The 21,439-nt window shown below is 39.4% G+C and overlaps 1 protein-coding gene across 1 annotated transcript in view; it reads left to right on the top strand.

The window, feature by feature from the left end:
- Positions 1-21,439, top strand: part of MYO3B (myosin IIIB) — a 241,767-nt gene that overhangs the window by 184,344 nt on the left and 35,984 nt on the right. The window contains exons 30-31 of the mRNA XM_063305914.1: positions 9,657-9,717; positions 10,939-11,074. Coding sequence (XP_063161984.1) covers positions 9,657-9,717; positions 10,939-11,074 — 197 coding nt within the window. The remainder of the gene's footprint in view (positions 1-9,656; positions 9,718-10,938; positions 11,075-21,439) is intronic.

The raw sequence follows: 21,439 nt of genomic DNA, 5'->3' as shown, positions 1-21,439 counted from the left end.
CCAAAGGCAATCTACATTTGTTCATTGTTTTGGTATCTGCTATTCCCTTTATCAGTATGAGAAATATCTCATACAGATGTTGCCGTGATATTGCTACTTTACTCTCCATTAATTTGCCGAATCCCTTTAAAGCTGTCCAGGCTGTTCCTATATGAGTAAGCAACTTCATAGCATAGATATTTATTGCAGGATCTCCAATCTTTTTGTATGAGTGGACGTATTTGGAATTTGGAGAGCATATTATGAACACTCTCAAAGAGCGCTTGCCATGATGGGTGTGGCCAATCATAAAACACTTACTGTATATTGAACAGCAAATAAAGCAATAGGGTTCAACCATCCATCATGAAATTGTCTCTGGGATCTATGTGAGGTCCAGGGCTTCTCTTGGCAGCATGTTAGTTTCCTATTCATTATTTTAAAAATAAAAATGGATGGGAAGCAGGCACATCTTGACAGGCACATTATCACTACTGATCACCATATTGGGGACCCAGGAACTATGAACAAGTAATTCCTTTTATATCTCTCACAATTTAGTTCTACCTTATATCTTCAGATTCAAGTCTAACTAGAGAGAAGATAACTTTTCTCTGTTTACTTTCTCTGTAGCAGGTATAATTTTGCACCCTTCTATTATCCCCCTGCCCCACCTTGCCACTTTTTCTAACCCAGAAGCCCTAAATATGGTTAACAGTTAGTTAATGATTATACCTTTAAACTATCCTATAATGAAATTTTCGGAATGGTGTAGCAGAAAATTAAAAATAATAAAATAATGAATTTTTATTGGGGCACCAGGGTATAACTAGTAGCAAGAATTACCACAGTACAGTGTATATACTTCAAGTAAAACCAGCAGCAAAATTAAATGGTGTGAAGATTCTGGAGAACTAAAAGAAGTTCTTAAAATGCCAGGAAATAAAAAATTCTTCCCCTTGGCACTGAAAAAACTATAAAAGAGGGATCCAGCAACCTTCCCTGGGGCTGACATTCTCCAGAAGGCATCACCAATGAAGGAATCACACCATTTTTAGTCACCTCCCCATCTTGTTATTTGGGCAAAGATCAATAAATAGAACTTTATTTTCCATTCTATTAGTAGTACTTCTTTCTGTGCTTTTTCAATTTGTGTTATATTTGATAACAATGTGGTCAATGTTATACTATTGGTTTGACAAACCTTACATCTCTTCCAATAAATCACACAATTCTTTTGGATTTGGATCCCAAGTCATACACAGAGAATCAATCCAATTTGTCATTAGTTAAAATAATTAAATTCATTTCTTAAAAATTATTATTATTATTATTAATAATAATAATAATAAGCATGTTTGTATAATTTGCTTTAAAAGTGTTCAGACAATTCTAATTTTTCTAGTAGTAATAGTTGTTGATCACTACCTTTAGACACTATCCTTTGACAGTTCCCATTAATTGAAATATATGACTAAATAAATGACTGCAAGGGATCAGTATAAAATTCATATGATTTGATATTTAATTTTCATTGAGCTAAAATGTGATTTCAGTTAAAACAAAGGGTATGATTACTCCCAATGTATTTAGTATTTTTCTGCCACAGTTTGGTGGCAACCTTGAAAGAGCCTACCTGGAGACTATGTCCAAGCCATTGGTAGCCCTTGAACTTCATGTGTTGCGCCTCTGTTGTAAACCTCCTGTTCCCTTCCGTAGCAGTTCTTGAATCTCACTCACAGTCTTACGGTCTTGAATAGCTGCTTGGTTTCCTGTAGCTGATGATATACTTTGTCGTCACAGGAGGAGACTTTCTGCTGTGGTTCATTTTTTGTCCATGTTGTGTTTCAAAAGCAAAGCAGATGATTTACATTCACTGATGGCACCACTTATCATTTCAATTTATTCTGTGGTATCTCTAAACAAAGTGTTACAATGCAGCTCACTGTACCTGTCAAGATCTAATAGAAGCTTCAACGAACATGATACATTCATAACATGCAGAATCTTTTCCCATACCAGATCAAAGGAAATAGTGGAGCTTGGAAGTTTCTCCCCCTCATCCCCCACCAAAGGTAGAGTTAAAAAAATTGATGGGTTGCTTTTTAAAAAAAAAATCAGATGCTGTAGATTTCATCATCTTACTAGTAATGAAACTAACAGCAGAGTAATACCCAATAAAATGATTCATCGGTTAATCATTGATCTACTTTTGTGAATATACCTACAGAAGTAAAATCCTGATGTCGATTATTTGATGCATACTGTAAATATTTTGGGAAGGACCCATACATCACAATCCTCACAATCCTAAGCATATTTATTCACAAATAAACTCCACTGAGTTCAGTGAACCTTTTTTTCAAATGAAATGTGTACCAGCTCTGAGTTTTGGTTTTTACTGTACTTTACACTTATGGTGAAAGATTAAAACAGATGACATATCAAAATTGTAGAAATTACTGCTGTAATTATTATTTAAATGTATATGCTGCCTGCCTTCTAGCAACAAGTATGTATGGGATGAGAATTTAAATTATTTTTATGATTAAAACTACTATTACATTGTAGAATTATTATGGATACCCCTTCCTCCTACATTATCTTACACTTTTCCAGAAGATGCCCTAACCCTCCAGAACAGATTTTGATCATATGTAGATAGGGCAGAATAAATTACAATCTGTGAGATATAAACAAGAGAGAGAGAGAGATTAGCAATATGTAGATATATAGTACCATAGCATTCATGGCAATTTAGCAGGGGTTAGCAACATTCAGCCCTCCACATGTTCTTCACAATTCCCATGAACTCTCTTCATTGACCATGCCTACTAGGGATGATGAGAGTTGAAATCTGGTAACCCCTGGAGCCATATGTTGCTCATCCATCCTTTGCAGAATATAAGAGGATAGTCCCTAACAATGATGATCCTGTAGTCTCATTTTCAATACTGGAGAAAATTAGCATGGAGTGGAAAACAGGAAAAACAGAGAAACAGGGTCATCTAATGAAGCTGATTGGTAGGAGATTTAAAACCGATTTAAAGAGCACTTCTTCACACAGTACATAATTAACCTGTGGATTATAACCTGTGAATTTATTACTGGAAAATGTGATGATGGCCACTAACTTGAATGGTTTTAAAAGTGGATTAGATGAATTTTGTTGTTTATTCGTTTAGTCGCTTCCGACTCTTCGTGACTTCATGGACCAGCCCACGCCAGAGCTTCCTGTCGGTCGTCAACATCCCCAGCTCCCCCAGGGACGAGTCCGTCACCTCTAGAATATCATCCATCCATCTTGCCCTTGGTCGGCCCCTCTTCCTTTTGCCTTCCACTCTCCCTAGCATCAGCATCTTCTCCAGGGTGTCCTGTCTTCTCATTATGTGGCCAAAGTATTTCAGTTTTGCCTTTAATATCATTCCCTCAAGTGAGCAGTCTGGCTTTATTTCCTGGAGGATGGACTGGTTTGATCTTCTTGCAGTCCAAGGCACTCTCAGAATTTTCCTCCAACACCACAGTTCAAAAGCATCGATCTTCCTTCGCTCAGCCTTCCTTATGGTCCAGCTCTCGCAGCCATATGTTACTACGGGGAACACCATTGCTTTAACTATGCGGGCCTTTGTTGTCAGTGTGATGTCTCTGCTCTTAACTATTTTATCGAGATTTGTCATTGCTCTTCTCCCAAGGATTAAGCGTCTTCTGATTTCCTGACTGCAGTCAGCATCTGCAGTAATCTTTGCACCTAGGAATACAAAGTCTTTCACTGCTTCTACATTTTCTCCCTCTATTTGCCAGTTATCAATCAAGCTGGTTGCCATAATCTTGGTTTTTTTGAGGTTTAGCTGCAAGCCAGCTTTTGCACTTTCTTCTTTCACCTTCATCATAAGGCTCCTCAGTTCCTCTTCACTTTCAGCCATCAAAGTGGTATCATCTGCATATCTGAGATTGTTAATGTTTCTTCCAGAGATTTTAACTCCAGCCTTGGATTCCTCAAGACCAGCTTGTCGCATGATGTGTTCTGCATACAAGATGAATTAATGAAGGACAAGTCTATCAAGGGCTACTAGTCCTTTTTTTAAAAGAAACTTTATTAAATTTTTAACATAAATATAAAATACAAAAAGATAGAAAAAGATTAAAGAGAGACTAAAGAAAAAAGAAGCAAACTAAAAAGTGCAGAAATAAATAGAAAGAAGTACAGCAAAAAGAGTGACTTCTGACCTTCTCCAGCACAGATACAAATAACCTCGTATTCTAATTTTAACTATAGTAAACATTATTTCTATAATCTATACCTGCCTAATAATCAAATCCCAAAATCAAAACTTCATTTTTTTCAGTTATAAGCAAAAAGTCCAAAAGCGGTTTCCAAGTAAAAACAAAGCTAGACAGATTATTTTCAAGGGCTCTAGTCCTGAAGACTCAGTGTTAATTCTGGGTTGGGGCAACATGCCTCCAAATACCAGTCGCATGGGACAATGGCAAATGAGGAGTACGTCTCCATCTCCTGCTTGCAAGCACTGTAGTAGCATCTGGATGGCTATTCTGAGAAATAAAACGTTGAATTAAAATGGGCTTTGGCTTGATTCAACTGGATTGTTCTTATGTTCCTGGAGAATCAGTATGTGGTTCTTTCAGCTTTATGTATTTTAAGCTGTGTTGCCGGCTGAGAGTTTGTCCATCTTAGGCCATGGCTTTTACAAACTATGAGACAAAATAATACAGGAGCCCTGTAGCTACAGTGTTCTGAAAGAAGTGGTGGAAATATAAAATGCTGCATCTGACAATGTTTACTTCATCCATTCACTATATTTTTAAACGTCATAACAATCTCAGCTCCCTGTATAAGTATTGTTTTTGTGTGATATGGTAGAACTGAAAAGGTGATGCGTTTTCTCAGGCCGACTACTTTCCCCAGCTTTGGATCCCATGATTCCGCCCCCCCCGCCTCCTACCTAACAAACTAAAGGCCAACAATGAAGAATGAACATGGCTAGAAGAAAAACAATGAATGGAAGTAATGCAGGGAGAAAAACGCTGAGAAACTGATGCAGAATTTATACTCACTCACACCTCTGTGCCTTTCTTTTCTGCTTTAAAACTTACACATTGTATATGATTCATTGGTAGGACTATCAGATCAGGGCTGCAAAAATCTGGACACCCATGAGATGGTAGCAAAGAAATAAAAACTCTAACTCTTTGCTCCCACTTAGTGGTTGTCTGTGTTTTTACAGCCCAAACAAAGTAGCTGTGTTCACTGGGTGAACTGTTGAGACTTAGGGGTCTGGGACAACCGAGTATATTTTGGCCCCAAGACAAAAAACCAATCTGTGAAGAGTAACCATTGTTTTAGTTCTTTTTAAAAAAGCTAAAGAGAGCAAAGTAAGAAGATGAAGAAAAGACCTGCAGATTAAATATGGATTATGCAGCACTTTTCTTAAAAGAAAAAGACTAAAAAGATTTGAGAAAAGGCAGTTAAAAGGGATTGGATTATTGCAGTATGATGAAAGTATGTAAGGTTTGGCACAGTAAAAGTGAATAAGAGAAATGCATTTGCCATTGCTTGCATAACTAGAACTAGAGAACCAGTCTACTCTGAAAAATATCTGCCAAGAAATGTGGTCAATATCAGTCATAGGAAAACTACTTCCTAATAGGTCAATTATTTTTGTGTGTGTGTGCCTTTGAGTCAGTTTCTGACTCCTGGCAACTGTCTGGACAAGACCCTGCAGTTTTCTTGGCAAGATTTCAGAAGTGGTTTGCCCTTGCCTGCTTCCCAGGGCTGAGAGGGAGTGACTGGGCCAAGGTCACCCAGCTGGTTTTGCGCCTAAGGCACAACTAGAATTCACATTCTCCCACTTTCTAGCCTGGTGCCTGAACCACTACACCAAACTGGCTGTCTTATATTATTGCACTATTATTATATTATTATGCACTCTTATATTATTGCATCTTATATTATTGCACTATGAACGCAGAGAGGTAGAGTCAATTACATATCTCTTTTTCATCCAGTTATCTCATATTTGGGATGGTTGCATGGGAAAGACGAAACGATTGGAGTCTTTCCTGTGTATTTTTTTAAATGAATACTACAGCACATCAGTTCTCATTACAGTAGGCAATTGCATATAAAGATTGGGCTATTAGAATATTAGTGTTTCTTCCAAGGGGTATTTCTACTGGGTTCTCTCTGAAAGAAATTGCTGAGAAGTTACATACATTCATGATTAACTTGAATTACATAAACCATTAGTCCTTCTTTATTGGACCTGAACATACTTAGGGCAGGGACCAAATTTCAGCCCAGTTTCTCTCATTTGCAAAATTATTATGGGCCCTGTAAGGCACGAATGGAACATGTAGTCAAGTTGGAACAATCCATGAGCTTCGTTCAAATGTTTGCATAAACACAGAATGTTTTAAACTTGGTGGAGGATGCATATATATGTCTTTCCTCCAATTACTGTATCTATAGCGGCTACTGCTAGAGGTCTTGATGTTTTTGTGCTCTAACCTGGAGACTTCTGTCAATGCTCATCTGTTCCACAACTGGGTGTCATGAGCACTGATGGTGAGCAGGAGGGGGCCCCTATCCAGGGGGGAAAAAGCATGTGTAGTAGTGAGGAGTTGAGCAGTCGTTCAAAGAGACACAGAACAGACCCGCCTTGACTTTTGGGGTTTATCTGTCTGGGTTTTTCCCACGCTTCTTCAGTTTGTTATGATTTTCTGTCTAATGTAGCAGTAATAAAACACTAGAGACTTATTCCCCGTCTCAGTGTGGTTCCTGACTGTTAGGACACTAGGACCTTCCACGATCAGTGGAACACTACAATAATGTACTGTATAATAATGACTGAATAAAGACAAAGTTGTAATTTCTCCTTAAATCACACTACATGTGTTAATTACCAGTGCCATGATATCTGTGCTATCCTAAAACATTACTTTGTTGAATGCTCACTTTATAACATAATCTGTACTTCCTGTGCTTTGTTTCCCTCTGATCTTGCTTTTCACAGTTCCTTTCCCCTTCCTAACAATGTGTAGGTGAACCTATAATTCAAGATTATAGGACAATATTCAATCTGCACAAAGTAAACCTGATTGCTTTTAAGATGAAGCAAAACTCAGGACAGGTTTACACATTGGTTCTGGATTAGCATGTTGTACGAACCCAATGCTGTGGTTATATTTCTGTATAAATCCAAGCAATTGTGGTTTATTCAGTAAATCATTATTAGGCAAGGTACATCTTCATACAATGTATAAATCTGACTTCCTTGTTATTTTAGGCAGAGAATTTTATTTGATCAGCAATGTAATCAGACTGGCTTAATTTACACTTCCAAACTAATTTTAAAAAAAAGGAAGAGTCATGGTTCAGATTGCACTCCTCTAAATTTAGTGGTACAATTCTCAGCTGAGAAATTGTGTACAAAAATAACTAGATTAGGGGGAAATGCTTACAAAAATTAGTAAGCACTTTTAATGCATTTTTTGTGGTTGTAGATTGGGGAAATCATATGAAATTGACATGATCATATACTGTCTTGTCCATGCCAGTAGTATAATAATTTAGACTTACCAGATGAGTGTGCAAGACTTATTTGCATATCTCTCAAATCTCTAGTGCCTGGTCCTTCAGGGAAATTCATGCAACCTAATTCCTCTGACAATCCAACGGCCCATTCAGTTCAAGAATCTACCTTGCAATGGTTGTTTGATACAAAGCTGTAACCTGTGAATATTCCCACTGAGTCCAGCAAGAGCAGGACTGGACTTGAACTAATTAAGTGATGTCAGCTCTGAGGCCAAGCTGAGATGAAGTAAAATATTTTAGCTATAAACTGCAGGTTATATAACCCAGCACTGGAACTGCTATCTCTTTACTCTGTAGGTTGCTGTTATTAGCAGGGCAACCAGATCTAGGCTGCAAACTTCCAGACAACCACTGGAAGGAAGCAAAGTGAGTTTTCTATATTTTTTTCTTGCCATCCTGTGTTTCTTTGGAATTTTGTAGTCCAGATGAGGTAGACCTGATTATTATCTTTAATTAAAATAGGCATTTAGAAGAAAATAACTTCTGTTTGATTCTAGACAGCGCTAAATTTGAACCAGGGTTCAATCTTAGCACTTATTTTCAGTGCCAGGGCTTTACCTCAGAGCATATGAGGAAAAAAGAGTTTAAAACTGCCCCTAGAACACTTCAGACTGTATTTCCCTTAGCACGAAGAACTACAGAATTAGACCTTTTTAGATGAGAAAGTGGAGCTTCCAGATGCACTTGTCTGCTGAAATTCCTTTTTTTTTTTTTTAGAAATCTAGCATTGATTCCTAAATCTGAATGGTAAGGGAAAGTAGCTTTTCGGCTGGTCCTGATAATCTCCCTTTCTCATTGCTGGGATTGTACATTATGCCATACCAAGGGTGCAAAAATTGTACCCCATGGACTGTGTGTGGCCCACAAGAACCCATTTTGTCACCCTCCAGACAACCTGGAGTGGATGGACCTAATAATCTTGGCCATTTGGGAGAGTGTTGGGGTAGCATTAATTAGCAAAAACCATTTTTTCCATCCCTTATAATCTTACCCCCAAATTGGTTCCGGGTCCCCTGCACTTTTAGATTGCGGTCTTCAATATGTTGCACAGTCTAGTGTGGTCTTAGGGTAGGTAAGTGGTCTGCATCCCTGTGCTAAATTATACTTCTGGTGTGGTTCTCCCTTATTCCTGATGGGTTAATTCAGCCTTTGGAGCATTGAACATCTTGATGTATGGTTTAGCATTCTATGTGAAGCAGGTCATTATGGCTTCTTCAATAAACTGGTATGTGAGCCCAGGGTTTAAATCTATTCTGTTGTTAGGTGTGTATGTGTGAGTGAGAAAGAGAGCACAATGTGTGGAACTTTGAATGGACAGAGCCCAAGAGATACAGCCGACGAGCAAAAAGTCAGTCTGAATGATTGTAAAGTTGAAGATACAGCTTTGATGGTCTTTCTTTTAGGAATGACAAATTACAGTATTTCCAATATCACTGTATCTGTAAATAAAATATTATAACAATATAAGCCCTAGATATTTTCTCAGCCAGTGGGAGTGGGAATGGGGTTCTTCTGTGTCCTCCAGAATGGGGAATTAGTTAGCAGATAATATGTGACTCTGAGATTTCATGTAGAGAATGCTCTGAGAGCAGAGGACACAACAGCTTGAATTCTCCAACCTTTTGTGTTTTAAGTGGGGGCAGCAGGTGTCTGCTGAAAAGGCCAGCTAGAAAGAACAATGACTTTCAAAATGGCTTGTTTCTTTGATAGTCAGTGAGAACGAAAACACGTAAATGAGCAAGCTCTGCGAGCAGGCACAACTTCCCCCTTTCATTTGTGGCCAATGTTTTCCAAGTATGGACACATTTTTCTTTTGTGTTTCTTTAAACTTATAGTAGAACATTCCGTGCATGGTTGTTGTTTTGGAAAATATCCTTTAAAGGAAATAAATAAAAGAGTAACAGAAATCTTTAGAAATATAATTTGCTGTGCCCAGTAGCTGTGTTGTGAGAAACAGTTATTAGAGGATTAAACGTAATGGGGATAACCAGAAGGGAAATGACATAGAAGTTAATGCTGCCTTAAGAAGAAATAGCAACAACAATAACATTTTTTCTTGTTTCAGACAGAAAAGTAGCAGTCCTTCTCCTGCACAACAGTCCTTTCTTGACAAACAAACCAGCAAGGTACTATGAAATTCAGACTCCAAAATGATATAAGATCCCTGAATCTACTGTTCAGAAGCATGTTCCCCGTTGCTTGGCACAACTATCAGAATATGAAACCATTAGGAGTATTTTGAAGTCTTGGAGACAAAGCTCTGCTTGCCAAGAACTTTTGTTCTGAGGAAAGACAGGGAGGTACAGTGAACAAGGGAATCAAAAGGCTGGAAATCTGCTGCTGTGAATAAATGTTAGCTGGTCCCTGAGGTGATTTGTCTGTGCACTTCACTTTCTACAGATGTGAGATCCTCTTTTTTTTTTTTTTTCACAAGGACCTGAGGTTCTTTGGTAGCACTTTGATATCCTGTTCGAATTCAATATGTGAAATGGAGTTGCTCTGTGACTGGGCGCAGAGCTGTCTTTGAAGTCTGATCCAATTTTTGCTGCTTACCATTTGATGTTGCAAGGATGAAATGAAGAAAACGTACAGTTTTTGCCAGTAGCTCTGCTGAGCATATGTAAGATTAAAAAAACAAAATCCCTTGGATGATGTACTTAGAAATGTTAAGCAGATTAATACCTTCCTATAGCTTTTTTTACTTCTAAAGGTACAAATTAACTTTGAGCAAAAATCAGCATATATCGCATGCCATTATTAGCAGTTCCTCTGTGCCAGGGAAGGAAACACACAGGTAGCAGGAAGGAAAAAAACAAGTGCTTGTGATGCAGGTGCAAAATACAGCTGCCGAAGAAATTCACAGGGCTCAGCCCACTCAAATAGAGGCTCTGGGAGAAAAAGTCTCATATAGCTCAACAGAACTGGATTGACTAGATAGAATCCTAAGGCATTATCAACTAAACTTCCCCAGCTGAATCCCTCCAAAGGTGGTAGACTACCATGCCGGTTGAGAGTTGTAGTCAAATACGTCCGGAGGCACCAGCTTGGGGAAGACCTTCTCCAATCTAGCACTGAACCTTGCCAGAGACCATCCAGAACATTAAATGCAGATATGTGGACTTCAACTTCCAGAATTCCCCAGCCAGCCATGCTGGCTGGGGAATTCTGGGAATTGAAGTCCACATCTTAAAGTTGCCAAGGTTGAGAAACACTGGTTAAATGTAATACACTAGCCATAGAATAATGTGTGCATGTCTTAATGGTTATAAAGCTTATTGAAAAACAACTCCTTTTTCTCTTCTCTTCTCTTCTCTTCTCTTCTCTTCTCTTCTCTTCTCTTCTCTAAGATTTTAGCTGATACTTCAGCATCTCTGGCCATTCTAAGGCATTCAGACCAAGTGAAAGATTTGCAGCCTTTCTGCCACACCAGTTTAGCTGCAAATCACCAGCTCACGTGTCCACGAAGACCACCTGAAACACAAGGTAGGAAATATGTTTATGTATGGAAAGGCATATTTGTTAACAAATGCCTTTTCTTATGTAAAAAGCCTTTTTTTTATCCATTCAATTGTGTCCAATTCTTGGAGACTGCCTGGAGAAGTCCCTGCAGTTTTCTTGCCAAGGTTTTTCAGAAGTGGTTTTACCATTCCCTTAAAGGACAAAAAGTAGACAGCAAATCTGGAAGAGGTTGTGTTATCCTGTCAAACTTTTTCTCCTTAATTTTAAGTAATACAAATTAATTACAACAGCATAACTACTCTATCTTTCCCTGTTGTATGTATGAGCATTGTCAGCTGATGATGTAGTAGGTATTATCTTAAACAACACAGTACATCTCAAGGATATATGTTTTAGATATTCTAAGTATCTTTAGGACTATCTTCACCTGCTCGTTCTCACTTTTGCCTACATAACATTTGCAGGATCAAATTCAGATCCTGTAGCCCATGTAGGAGAAATCTAGTACAATTAAGTGAGGATAATCGGCAATCAAATAAATAAAATCAATGTTGAATCAATCAATCATGGTAGATAAACTATGTCTATAAGCAGAAACACAGAATCAAGGGGCGAAGCAAGGTCTATGGTTAAAAGACTTAGTCCAATGGTCTGTTAGTAAAGAAGCAAGAGTAAATAGGGAGGACTGAATGGGCTTTGTACTGGAGAGCAGAGAAAGAATAATAAGGTTAGAAGAACTAGGTTCCAGGAGAAAATTCATTCAAGGAAGCTGAAGATTATTAGTGTCCAGAATATTTCAAATTCAAAAACGGTTAAAACACTTTCAATTGTGAAACAATTGTTTCAAGTTTGAAATAGGTCTTTTAGAATTTGAAGCAGTTGAAATTCAAAACATATTGCATACCCCAACTCATTGTCAAGGTAAGGAAGCTGCTACTGTTCAAACCGGTATCCTAGCTTGGCCTGCAAACAGTAGTGTGCTGGAGCAGCTCACACCGGCTCACAAGAGCTGATTGTTAACGTTTCTGGAATTTTGCAAACTGGTTGAGAACAGAGCTAAGCCCTGACGTTTAGCATGCCAACCAGCTGTTATGTGGCTAGTGGTGCAGCATGGCAGTGGCAATAGAGCCTGCAGAGCTGGTTTTTAAACATTTAGCAGTGCACCATTGCCTGCAAATATTTACAATCATTGGATATAAATGATAGTTGATTAGTCATCCTAACCAAAATGTCATAATCCAAGGGTGGGCCATGGGATCTACTTTATATTTACTAAATATAAAAATATATTATATTTACCAATATCCTGAGGTGGGCAGTCAAATGACACCTGGAATTACAGGTAAGCATGGCCTGGGAGAACAAAACGAAGCAGGACATAGGCTGATAGAATTTTGCCAAGACAATTCACTCTGCATAACAAACACTCTCTTCCAACAATCTGAGAGACGGCTTTATACATGGACTTCACCAGATGGACAACACCGAAATCAGATTGACTACATCCTTTGCAGCCAAAGGTGGCGGACATCTGTACAGTCGGTAAAAACAAGACCTGGAGCTGACTGTAGTTCCGATCACGAACTTCTTCTTGCACAATTTAGGATCAGACTAAAGAGATTAGGGAAGACCCACAGATCAGCTAGATATGAGCTCACTAATATTCCTAAGGAATATGCAGTGGAGGTGAAGAATAGATTTAAGGGACTGGACTTAGTAGATAGGGTCCCGGAAGAACTCTGGATAGAAGTTGGCAGCATTGTTCAGGAGGCGGCAACAAAATACATCCCAAAGAAAGAGAAAACCAAAAAGGCAAAATGGCTGTCTGCTGAGACACTAGAAGTAGCCCAAGAAAGAAGGAAAGCAAAAGGCAACAGTGATAGGGGGAGATATGCCCAATTAAATGCAAAATTCCAGAGGTTAGCCAGAAGAGATAAGGAATTATTTTTAAACAAGCAATGCGCGGAAGTGGAAGAAGACAATAGAATAGGAAGGACAAGAGACCTCTTCCAGAAAATTAGAAACATTGGAGGTAAATTCCAGGCCAAAATGGGTATGATCAAAAACAAAGATGGCAAGGACCTAACAGAAGAAGAAGAGATCAAGAAAAGGTGGCAAGAATATACAGAAGACCTGTATAGGAAGGATAACAATATCGGGGATAGCTTTGACGGTGTGGTCAGTGAGCTAGAGCCAGACATCCTGAAGAGTGAGGTTTAGTGGGCCTTAAGAAGCATTGCTAATAAGAAGGCAGCAGGAGATGATGGCATCCCAGCTGAACTGTTCAAAATCTTACAAGATGATGCTGTCAAGGTAATGCATGCTATATGCCAGCAAATTTGGAAAACACAAGAATGGCCATCAGATTGGAAAAAATCAACTTATATCCCCATATCAAAAAAGGGAAACACTAAAGAATGTTCAAACTATCGAACAGTGGCACTCATTTCACATGCCAGTAAGGTAATGCTCAAGATCCTTCAAGGTAGACTTCAGCAGTTCATGGAGCGAGAATTGCCAGATGTACAAGCTGGGTTTAGAAAAGGCAGAGGAACTAGAGACCAAATTGCCAATATCCGCTGGATAATGGAAAAAGCCAGGGAGTTTCAGAAAAACATCTATTTCTGTTTTATTGACTATTCTAAAGCCTTTGACTGTGTGGACCAGAACAAACTGTGGCAAGTTCTTAGTGGTATGGGGATACCAAGTCATCTTGTCTGCCTCCTGAAGAATCTGTATAACGACCAAGTAGCAACAGTAAGAACAGACCATGTAACAACGGACTGGTTTAAGATTGGGAAAGGAGTACGGCAGGGCTGTATACTCTCACCCTACCTATTCAACTTGTACGCAGAACACATCATGCGACAAGCTGGGCTTGAGGAATCCAAGGCTGGAGTTAAAATCTCTGGAAGAAACATTAACAATCTCAGATATGCAGATGATACCACTTTGATGGCTGAAAGTGAAGAGGAACTGAGGAGCCTTATGATGAAGGTGAAAGAAGAAAGTGCAAAAGCTGGCCTGCAGCTAAACCTCAAAAAAACCAAGATTATGGCAACCAGCTTGATTGATAACTGGCAAATAGAGGGAGAAAATGTAGAAGCAGTGAAAGACTTTGTATTCCTAGGTGCAAAGATTACTGCAGATGCTGACTGCAGTCAGGAAATCAGAAGATGCTTAATCCTTGGGAGAAGAGCAATGACAAATCTCGATAAAATAGTTAAGAGCAGAGACATCACACTGACAACAAAGGTCCACATAGTTAAAGCAATGGTGTTCCCCGTAGTAACATATGGCTGCGAGAGCTGGACCATAAGGAAGGCTGAGAGAAGGAAGATCGATGCTTTTGAACTGTGGTGTTGGAGGAAAATTCTGAGAGTGCCTTGGACTGCAAGAAGATCAAACCAGTCCATACTCCAGGAAATAAAGCCAGACTGCTCACTTGAGGGAATGATATTAAAGGCAAAACTGAAATACTTTGGCCACATAATGAGAAGACAGGACACCCTGAAGAAGATGGTGATGCTAGGGGGAGAGGAAGGCAAAAGGAAGAGGGGCCGACCAAGGGCAAGATGGATGGATGATATTCTAGAGGTGACGGACTCATCCCTGGGGGAGCTGGGGGTGTTGACGACCGACAGGAAGCTCTGGCGTGGGCTGGTCCATGAAGTCACGAAGAGTCGGAAGCAACTAAACGAATAAACAACAATATCCTGAGATGTACACTAACCAGGCAAGGTACAAGAGGCTTACAGTAAGAATTGAAGAATTCTGAACTCAGTCATTATATAAATAAACAAAAATTGGGAAAAGCAAGTTGAGAACTAACTGTCCTTAAAATAGAATTCACAATTACTTAAATACTTAACAATTTTCAAGGCCATCAAGCACTGTACAAAGGATCCATTAATTTGTGGGAAGGGTGGAACAGATTTACAGATTTAAACCATCATGAATATAAGAGGAATTGGCACCTTTATACATACAGTGAACAATCAACCTTGCTTGGCTTCATTCTTGGCTGCAATGAAGATTCTTATATGGCTGAACTGTGTTTGTCAGACATCTGCTGAATCCAAGCCTAGGAAACAAATATAGGACATAAAGTTAGGAAACCTGTGAAATGCTGCCAGGTCATACTCAGTAGCAAGTTTGATTACCCACTCCTCTTCATTAGGAAAGCCATTCGACTACATAGCCAGTGCCTTGCAAATCTACTGCCTTCTAAACTATACATCTCTGAGATGACTTTCCCACTCACTGCACTGTGTAGCATTTGTAATTAGCCTAATGACTAACGGAGTCATAAAGTGCACAGCCATCCTTCTGATTCAAGCCAACTCAGATTTGTACATTAATTTTGGGGCATGCCTGTCATGAGCACTGATGGTGAGCAGGAGGGGGCCCCTATCCAGGGGGGAAAACACATGCGTAGTACTGAGGAGTTAAGCAGCCATTCAAAGAGACACAGAACAGACCTGCCTTGACTTTTGGGGTTTATCTGTCTGGGTTTTTCCCACGCTTCTTCAGTTTGTTAGGATTGTCTGTCTTATGTAGCAGTAATAAACACTAGAGACCTATTCCTTGTCTCAGCGTGGTTCCTGACTGTTACGACAATGCCTGAGAGCCAACTTTGAGGTCCCAATTAAGCAAGAGAATTACCAACCATGAAATTCACTACCTTGACAAGGTGAGCTTTTGGTAAGAATACACTTCTTCAGCTGCTAGCACAAGATGTGAGTTGGAATGAAGGAGGCTTAATTGACCAGTTCAAGGGTTAAGTCAAGGTATCCCAGACACTGTCACTGCATTAAATTGCTTGGTCATTGATAGAAAACTCAAAGAATTCCTGGAGGGTATAGGTAAGAAGTGAGGACAGAACTACTTCCTTTCATATCCTTCCCCTTTTCCCATACACCTGAGATTTTGGATGCCAAACCCATGTCCCTGGGAGCCAGCACAACTCTTCTGTATACCCAAGAAAAGCTACACTGTCACACACAAGGCCTATGTTTATATTGTGGAGAACCTGAACACTTTGCATTGATATGCCCTGTTAAATCCTACTCTCTTACCCTCTCTTACTCTCTCTTATAATATCAAGGTATTATAATTGCATTATAATTGTGAGGAAGGGCAGTATTTTACTAGCAGATAACCTAAGTGCTCCAGAACAGGCATCCTAGGAAATGAGTCTATTTCATCCCCAGAGGGTTTCCAGTTTGGAATTGCAAAAATTAAGTGGAGCCCAAACATGTGGAGCTACAAATCAACATTTATTCATTCTTATGACTCTGAGAACCCAAACTGGCATGGAATAAAACTGTAGGCCTTAGTAGATTCTGGTGCCACAGGCAACCTTACTGAAGAGTAATAATGTGCTCTCTCTACTCTGCCTGCCCAACCTCCTCTTAGAGTTGATATTATTGATGGCTGGCTCTTACATTCAGGGCCCATCATATGGGAACTCTATAACTTGAAGAAATTCCTACAACTTTCTTTACTCTCTCGGTTACATTTTTCAGTAGTCCTGGGAATGGACTGGCTATCATGGTCCACATAATCACTGGAATCATGATGACATAATCTATGGCTCCTCAAGATACAAATCTCACAGCCTAGAGGTCTCAAACCACCACCACTTACTGCCTAAGCAAGTACACACTCCTACCTTGCCTGACAAATATTAGAACTGTGCTGATGTACTTTGAAAGAGGAAAGCGCAGGCCATGTGTTCTGTGACTACACACTCCTGTACCAGTAGCCCATATTCATGCAAAGTGCCATCACCCAACATTAAAAGCAAAGTTAGCCTGTCTAAAAAAAATTTGATGAGTATTTATGGAAGGGCTTTATCATTCCTCCTTGTCCCCTACTGGTGTAAATTTATTTTTGGCACAAAGGATAGCTTACTACAGATAGTCCATGATTATCAACTTCTGAACTCCCCAACTATTAGAAAACATCACCCTTTTTCCTTCTTAAAAATTATTAAAACGGTTGCAGAAAGTGTGAGTCGTTACAAACTAGACTTCAGAGAGGTTTGCCATTTTATTTGCATGAAAGAGGTACATATTTAATTGCCTTTGACTGTCTCCATGGGAAATTTAAATATATTGTAATTCTGCTCAGATTGAGGAAGAGTCCTTGGTCTTTCAAAGATCTTTGCAGCCCTGAGCACACTATTGACCTGTCTTATGGAAGGGGGAGTTCCTTTAAGTGGAATTCTAAAGCCCAGCAGCTCTTCAACTCAGATTTCCCAACCCATTCTTCATCATCTAGATCCTGCCTACCCCTTTGTTATACAGTTGATACCTCTGATTTCACCTTGGGAGAGAGCTTGCTGCAATCTGTTCCAGAATTTTGAGGTAGCCTTTTTCCCATGCATTCCTTTCTTGGCAGTTGTTATCAACTGAGAAAAAACTATGATTTTTAACAAGGGGCTCTAAGCCTTCAAGGAAGCCTTTTATAATTTGAGTCATTGCCTGGAAGGCAAGTTGAAATGGACTGCAAAGAACACTGAAAACCTATAGACTTCTCAAAAGCACCATCTCCAACAGGCACAAGATCTTCACTACAATACCTGACTGTACATCCTATCTTCCTTGAGAAAGAAAATGCTGCATCTCTGTTATGACAACTGAACATTTTGGAGATTTAAACAAATCATCTCCTCTCTGTGATTTCTGGTGGCCTCACATTAGAGCAGATACCAAGAATTATGTTTCTTCATGCCATATTTTTTGTGCTAAGCCTCACTGGCACTTTCTGATCTATTACGCTCCTCCCCTCTCCACTGAATCTGGATGCATTTTGACAATAGTTGAGTTTCCATCTAAGATGACCCAATTCATTCCCAGTCACAGCTTCTCCTCTACTCCTGAGGCAGCTCATCTATTCATTCACCAAATTTTCATGGATCACCTAGTCATCTGCTTTCTGATAGGGGCTCACAATGCATGGAACATTTTTGGAGAGCCCTTGTTCAGCTCTTTAATGTGAAGCTCTGCCCATCATTCACTGTTGGATGGAGAGAGGGAGAGAGTAAATGCAACCTTATATAGCAGCAATACCTTTGTTGCTATGTAAAACAATTATGTGAAGTTGCTGTAGAACTTAATTAGCTGGACAATTGGCTTGTTTGCCCATGGTAGAGTTCACTTAAAATAATTCAGTTCATGCTTCTGCTCAATTACAGTAGTACCATTTCAGGTCAACCATGGCTACTAGCCATACTTGCTGCTGAATGGCTCTCAATCCTCCCACTTCCCAGGGGCCACCTTTTTTCTCCAAGAACTTCAGTCCACTGAGTACTCTCTTAAAAATCATCTGGCCTCCTACAAATGTTCTGTTGACTATCGTCATTAAGAAACCAACCTCCCATTATGGTTGGATATCACATCTGGCTTTCCACCATGTTTCTCCCCAACAAACAACCAGCCAAGAAGCTGAATGCCAAGTTTATTGGACCATTCCCTGTGACAGCACAAATCAGCCCTGTAACCTTTTGATTGTAGTTTCCAGCAACACAAAGATACATTCATTTTTCCCTGCAGTATAGGAATGCCCTTCTTGTGAACCTCTACCCTACCACCCTTCCCATTTTGGTAGACAGGAGAATGAATTCAAGATAGGGCTCTCAGCAAAGGTGGGGAAGACTTGAATATTTATTTATCTATTTAAAATATTTGTAAATCATCCCATCATAAGACCCTGGTCAATGTGCAACAAAGTAACAGAATAGTATATAAAGAGGAAAATGTGAGAAGCAAACTGAGAGTCAACAGTTCTTAGTATAGGATTGGCAGTTATATAAACCCACAACAACCGCTTAGCTTCAAGGCCACCAAGTGCCATGGAAAAAGTTCATTAATTTGTTGAAAGGGGAGGAAGAAAAGACCATAGGATTGAATCACCAGGGATATGAGAGTTGTGCTTTTATGCCAGCAGTGAGCTATCAACCATTTTGTTGGGCTTCATTCTTGGTTATAATGAAAATTCTTACCTAGCCAAGCTATGTCTGTGAGTCTTCTGCTCAATCCAAGCATAGGAAATAGGTTTAGCTGTGATATGTTATCAAGTTCTGTTCAGTGGCAGCCAAACAAAAATTGACTCTTGATTATCCTAAGCGTTCTTCATTTTAGTAGTTAATTTAAGGTGCGTATGTGGAGAGAGGGGAGTCTTTCCTTGTTATTGTTTAATAATGGGAGTCAGAAATCCTTGCTCTAGTGCAGATGGCCCAGAGGCCTAATAATAAATTAAGCCAATTTGGACAGACCAATTTTTTGCCCTGTCCATGATGACAATATTTCAGTACATCTGAAATGTTGAATCTGTAGCAGGAAGGGAACAATGGGTGAAAGCAATCTATTCAAAATAACATTTATAGTTGAGATCTGATACCTTGCTACAAATTATTAATGTTTTATCCACCCACATAAAGCCTTGAGGATTGTTACGTGTATTTGTTTATTTGAAATACATAGTACAGTGGACCAGCTGAGTCTGTAGGGTGGGAAGTCCTTCTCTCTCAGGAACCCGCTGGCCCTGCCTCCTGTTTTGGGGTAGCAGCTTGATAGTTCTCATTGTGGCCGCCTGTCTTTCAGATGGGACTCCCTTGGAACCTTCTCCTAACCCTGGCTTGGAAGAGAGATGGGGCTATCACAATCTGTGCTGCCTTTCTGACAGCTGAAAAGTAGAAATACAAAAAGCAAGGCAATTTTAATAGTGAGATCCCCTGGCTGGGTAGATAATGCAAATTAACATTCCAGAGTAGAAGAAATTTCTAAAGAAAAAGTGATGTTTCCTATACCACCTGACAGAGGGATAAAAGGCTAAGGTTATATGCTAAATTCATAATTCTTACAGATAAATTAGAATGTTGAGCTGTAGCATCTCAGAAGCATAAATAAAAAACCAGCATTATTTCATGGCTAAACATTTTACCTAATTCTACAGAGTTGGAGCACTTTTGAAATAGATACTCCCTGTGCTTTAGTTGCTCTTTCAGCTTCTTGGAAATTCCCTAGCTTTAATCTGAGAATGATGTTAGCTCCCTGTTTTTTTCTGGCCTTGGTTCACAGCTTCTGGAGTTCTGCCCCTAGTTTTATCAAAGAAAGGGGCTGGATTCTGTCTGTCAAGAGCTGTGTCTCAGAGAAAGAAACATGGTTGGGGAACATTTGTAGTCTGCATGAGGAAATGTCTATTCTCTCTGAGTTCTGCTGGCTGGTAGGGGAATTATATTCACAATGCTTAGATTCAGCCCTTTCAAAAGAAATCCTAGGACAATTCACACTATAACACTGTAGTAATTTGAAAACAATTCAAATTAAACAATCAGCCAAGTATGGCAACAGAAGAAACCCCAAATGTATATCAATGTATTCTTTTCTGTGCCTATTATAAAAACATTGATAGTGATCTAATTAAGCATTCAATTAATATTAATAAGGAGCAGGAAGAAAGGGCAATCTCCAATATTCTGTGAGTAGCTCAGCCAAGCAAAACAAACATTCAAGGTTGCTCCTCTTGGAAAAAAAAAAGGTGGAATCCAGCTTCCTCTAGGTGGAGTAATAGAGGCAATTGCATGCAAATTCAAAGTCACTTTTAACCAATATTGTGTCAAATTAACATTTGGTTTTGAGGAAGAACTAGTGGCACCATTGACTTGATGTACAAAAAAAATAAGTAGGTGGAAAAGCAAGCATGTAACCACAGAATTTCCCAGTAATGCATTTAAGGCACTTAGAGAGGCAATGATTATCAATCACTCTTAAATGAGTGAGCGTTAAAGAAATAAACCTGTTGAAGACTAATAGCCTCTTCCAGCACTTTTGGAAAGCATGGCTCTTCAGCTGGAAATTCAAATGCTTTCACACGCCAGTGAGCCTGAATTGCTCTCAATGTCTGATGGGATGGCTTAAGCATACAGCACTTGAGTCAGAATCAAGTGGCAAACATAGCCCCTTATTCTAGGAAAGGAATATAGCAAAAGGAATAAGGAAGGGACAATCCTTTCAAGGGAGTCTGCAGCCCAGTCCCATGCAGGTTGGCCTATAAATAACTTTGTGGCACTTGGTGTCACATGCACGTGGGCAAGGTGGTACATGCTGCAATCTTGAGAAACACCCTTTTCACAGAAAGCTATTTTCAGATTGGGTGTTAATGAAACAAAACTGACTAGAGGGTTAATTGCTCTTAACCTTTTTCTCAAGCAACACGTACTTACTTCAAATGCAGGATCATGCCAACTTTATGTGATCATCCCTCAATTTGGTTCCCTCTAGATGTGTTGGGACTACCGTTCCTAGAATTGCCCACCTTTGGCTCTGTGGTTGACAGTTCTGACTGTGGTAGTTCCAACATACCCTAGATCAGTGTTTCTCA

This window comes from Candoia aspera, chromosome 1 (genome assembly GCF_035149785.1).
Source record: "Candoia aspera isolate rCanAsp1 chromosome 1, rCanAsp1.hap2, whole genome shotgun sequence".
In the NCBI taxonomy this organism is placed as follows: Eukaryota; Metazoa; Chordata; class Lepidosauria; order Squamata; family Boidae; genus Candoia; species Candoia aspera.
This window is presented reverse-complemented; position numbering and strand designations above follow the sequence as displayed.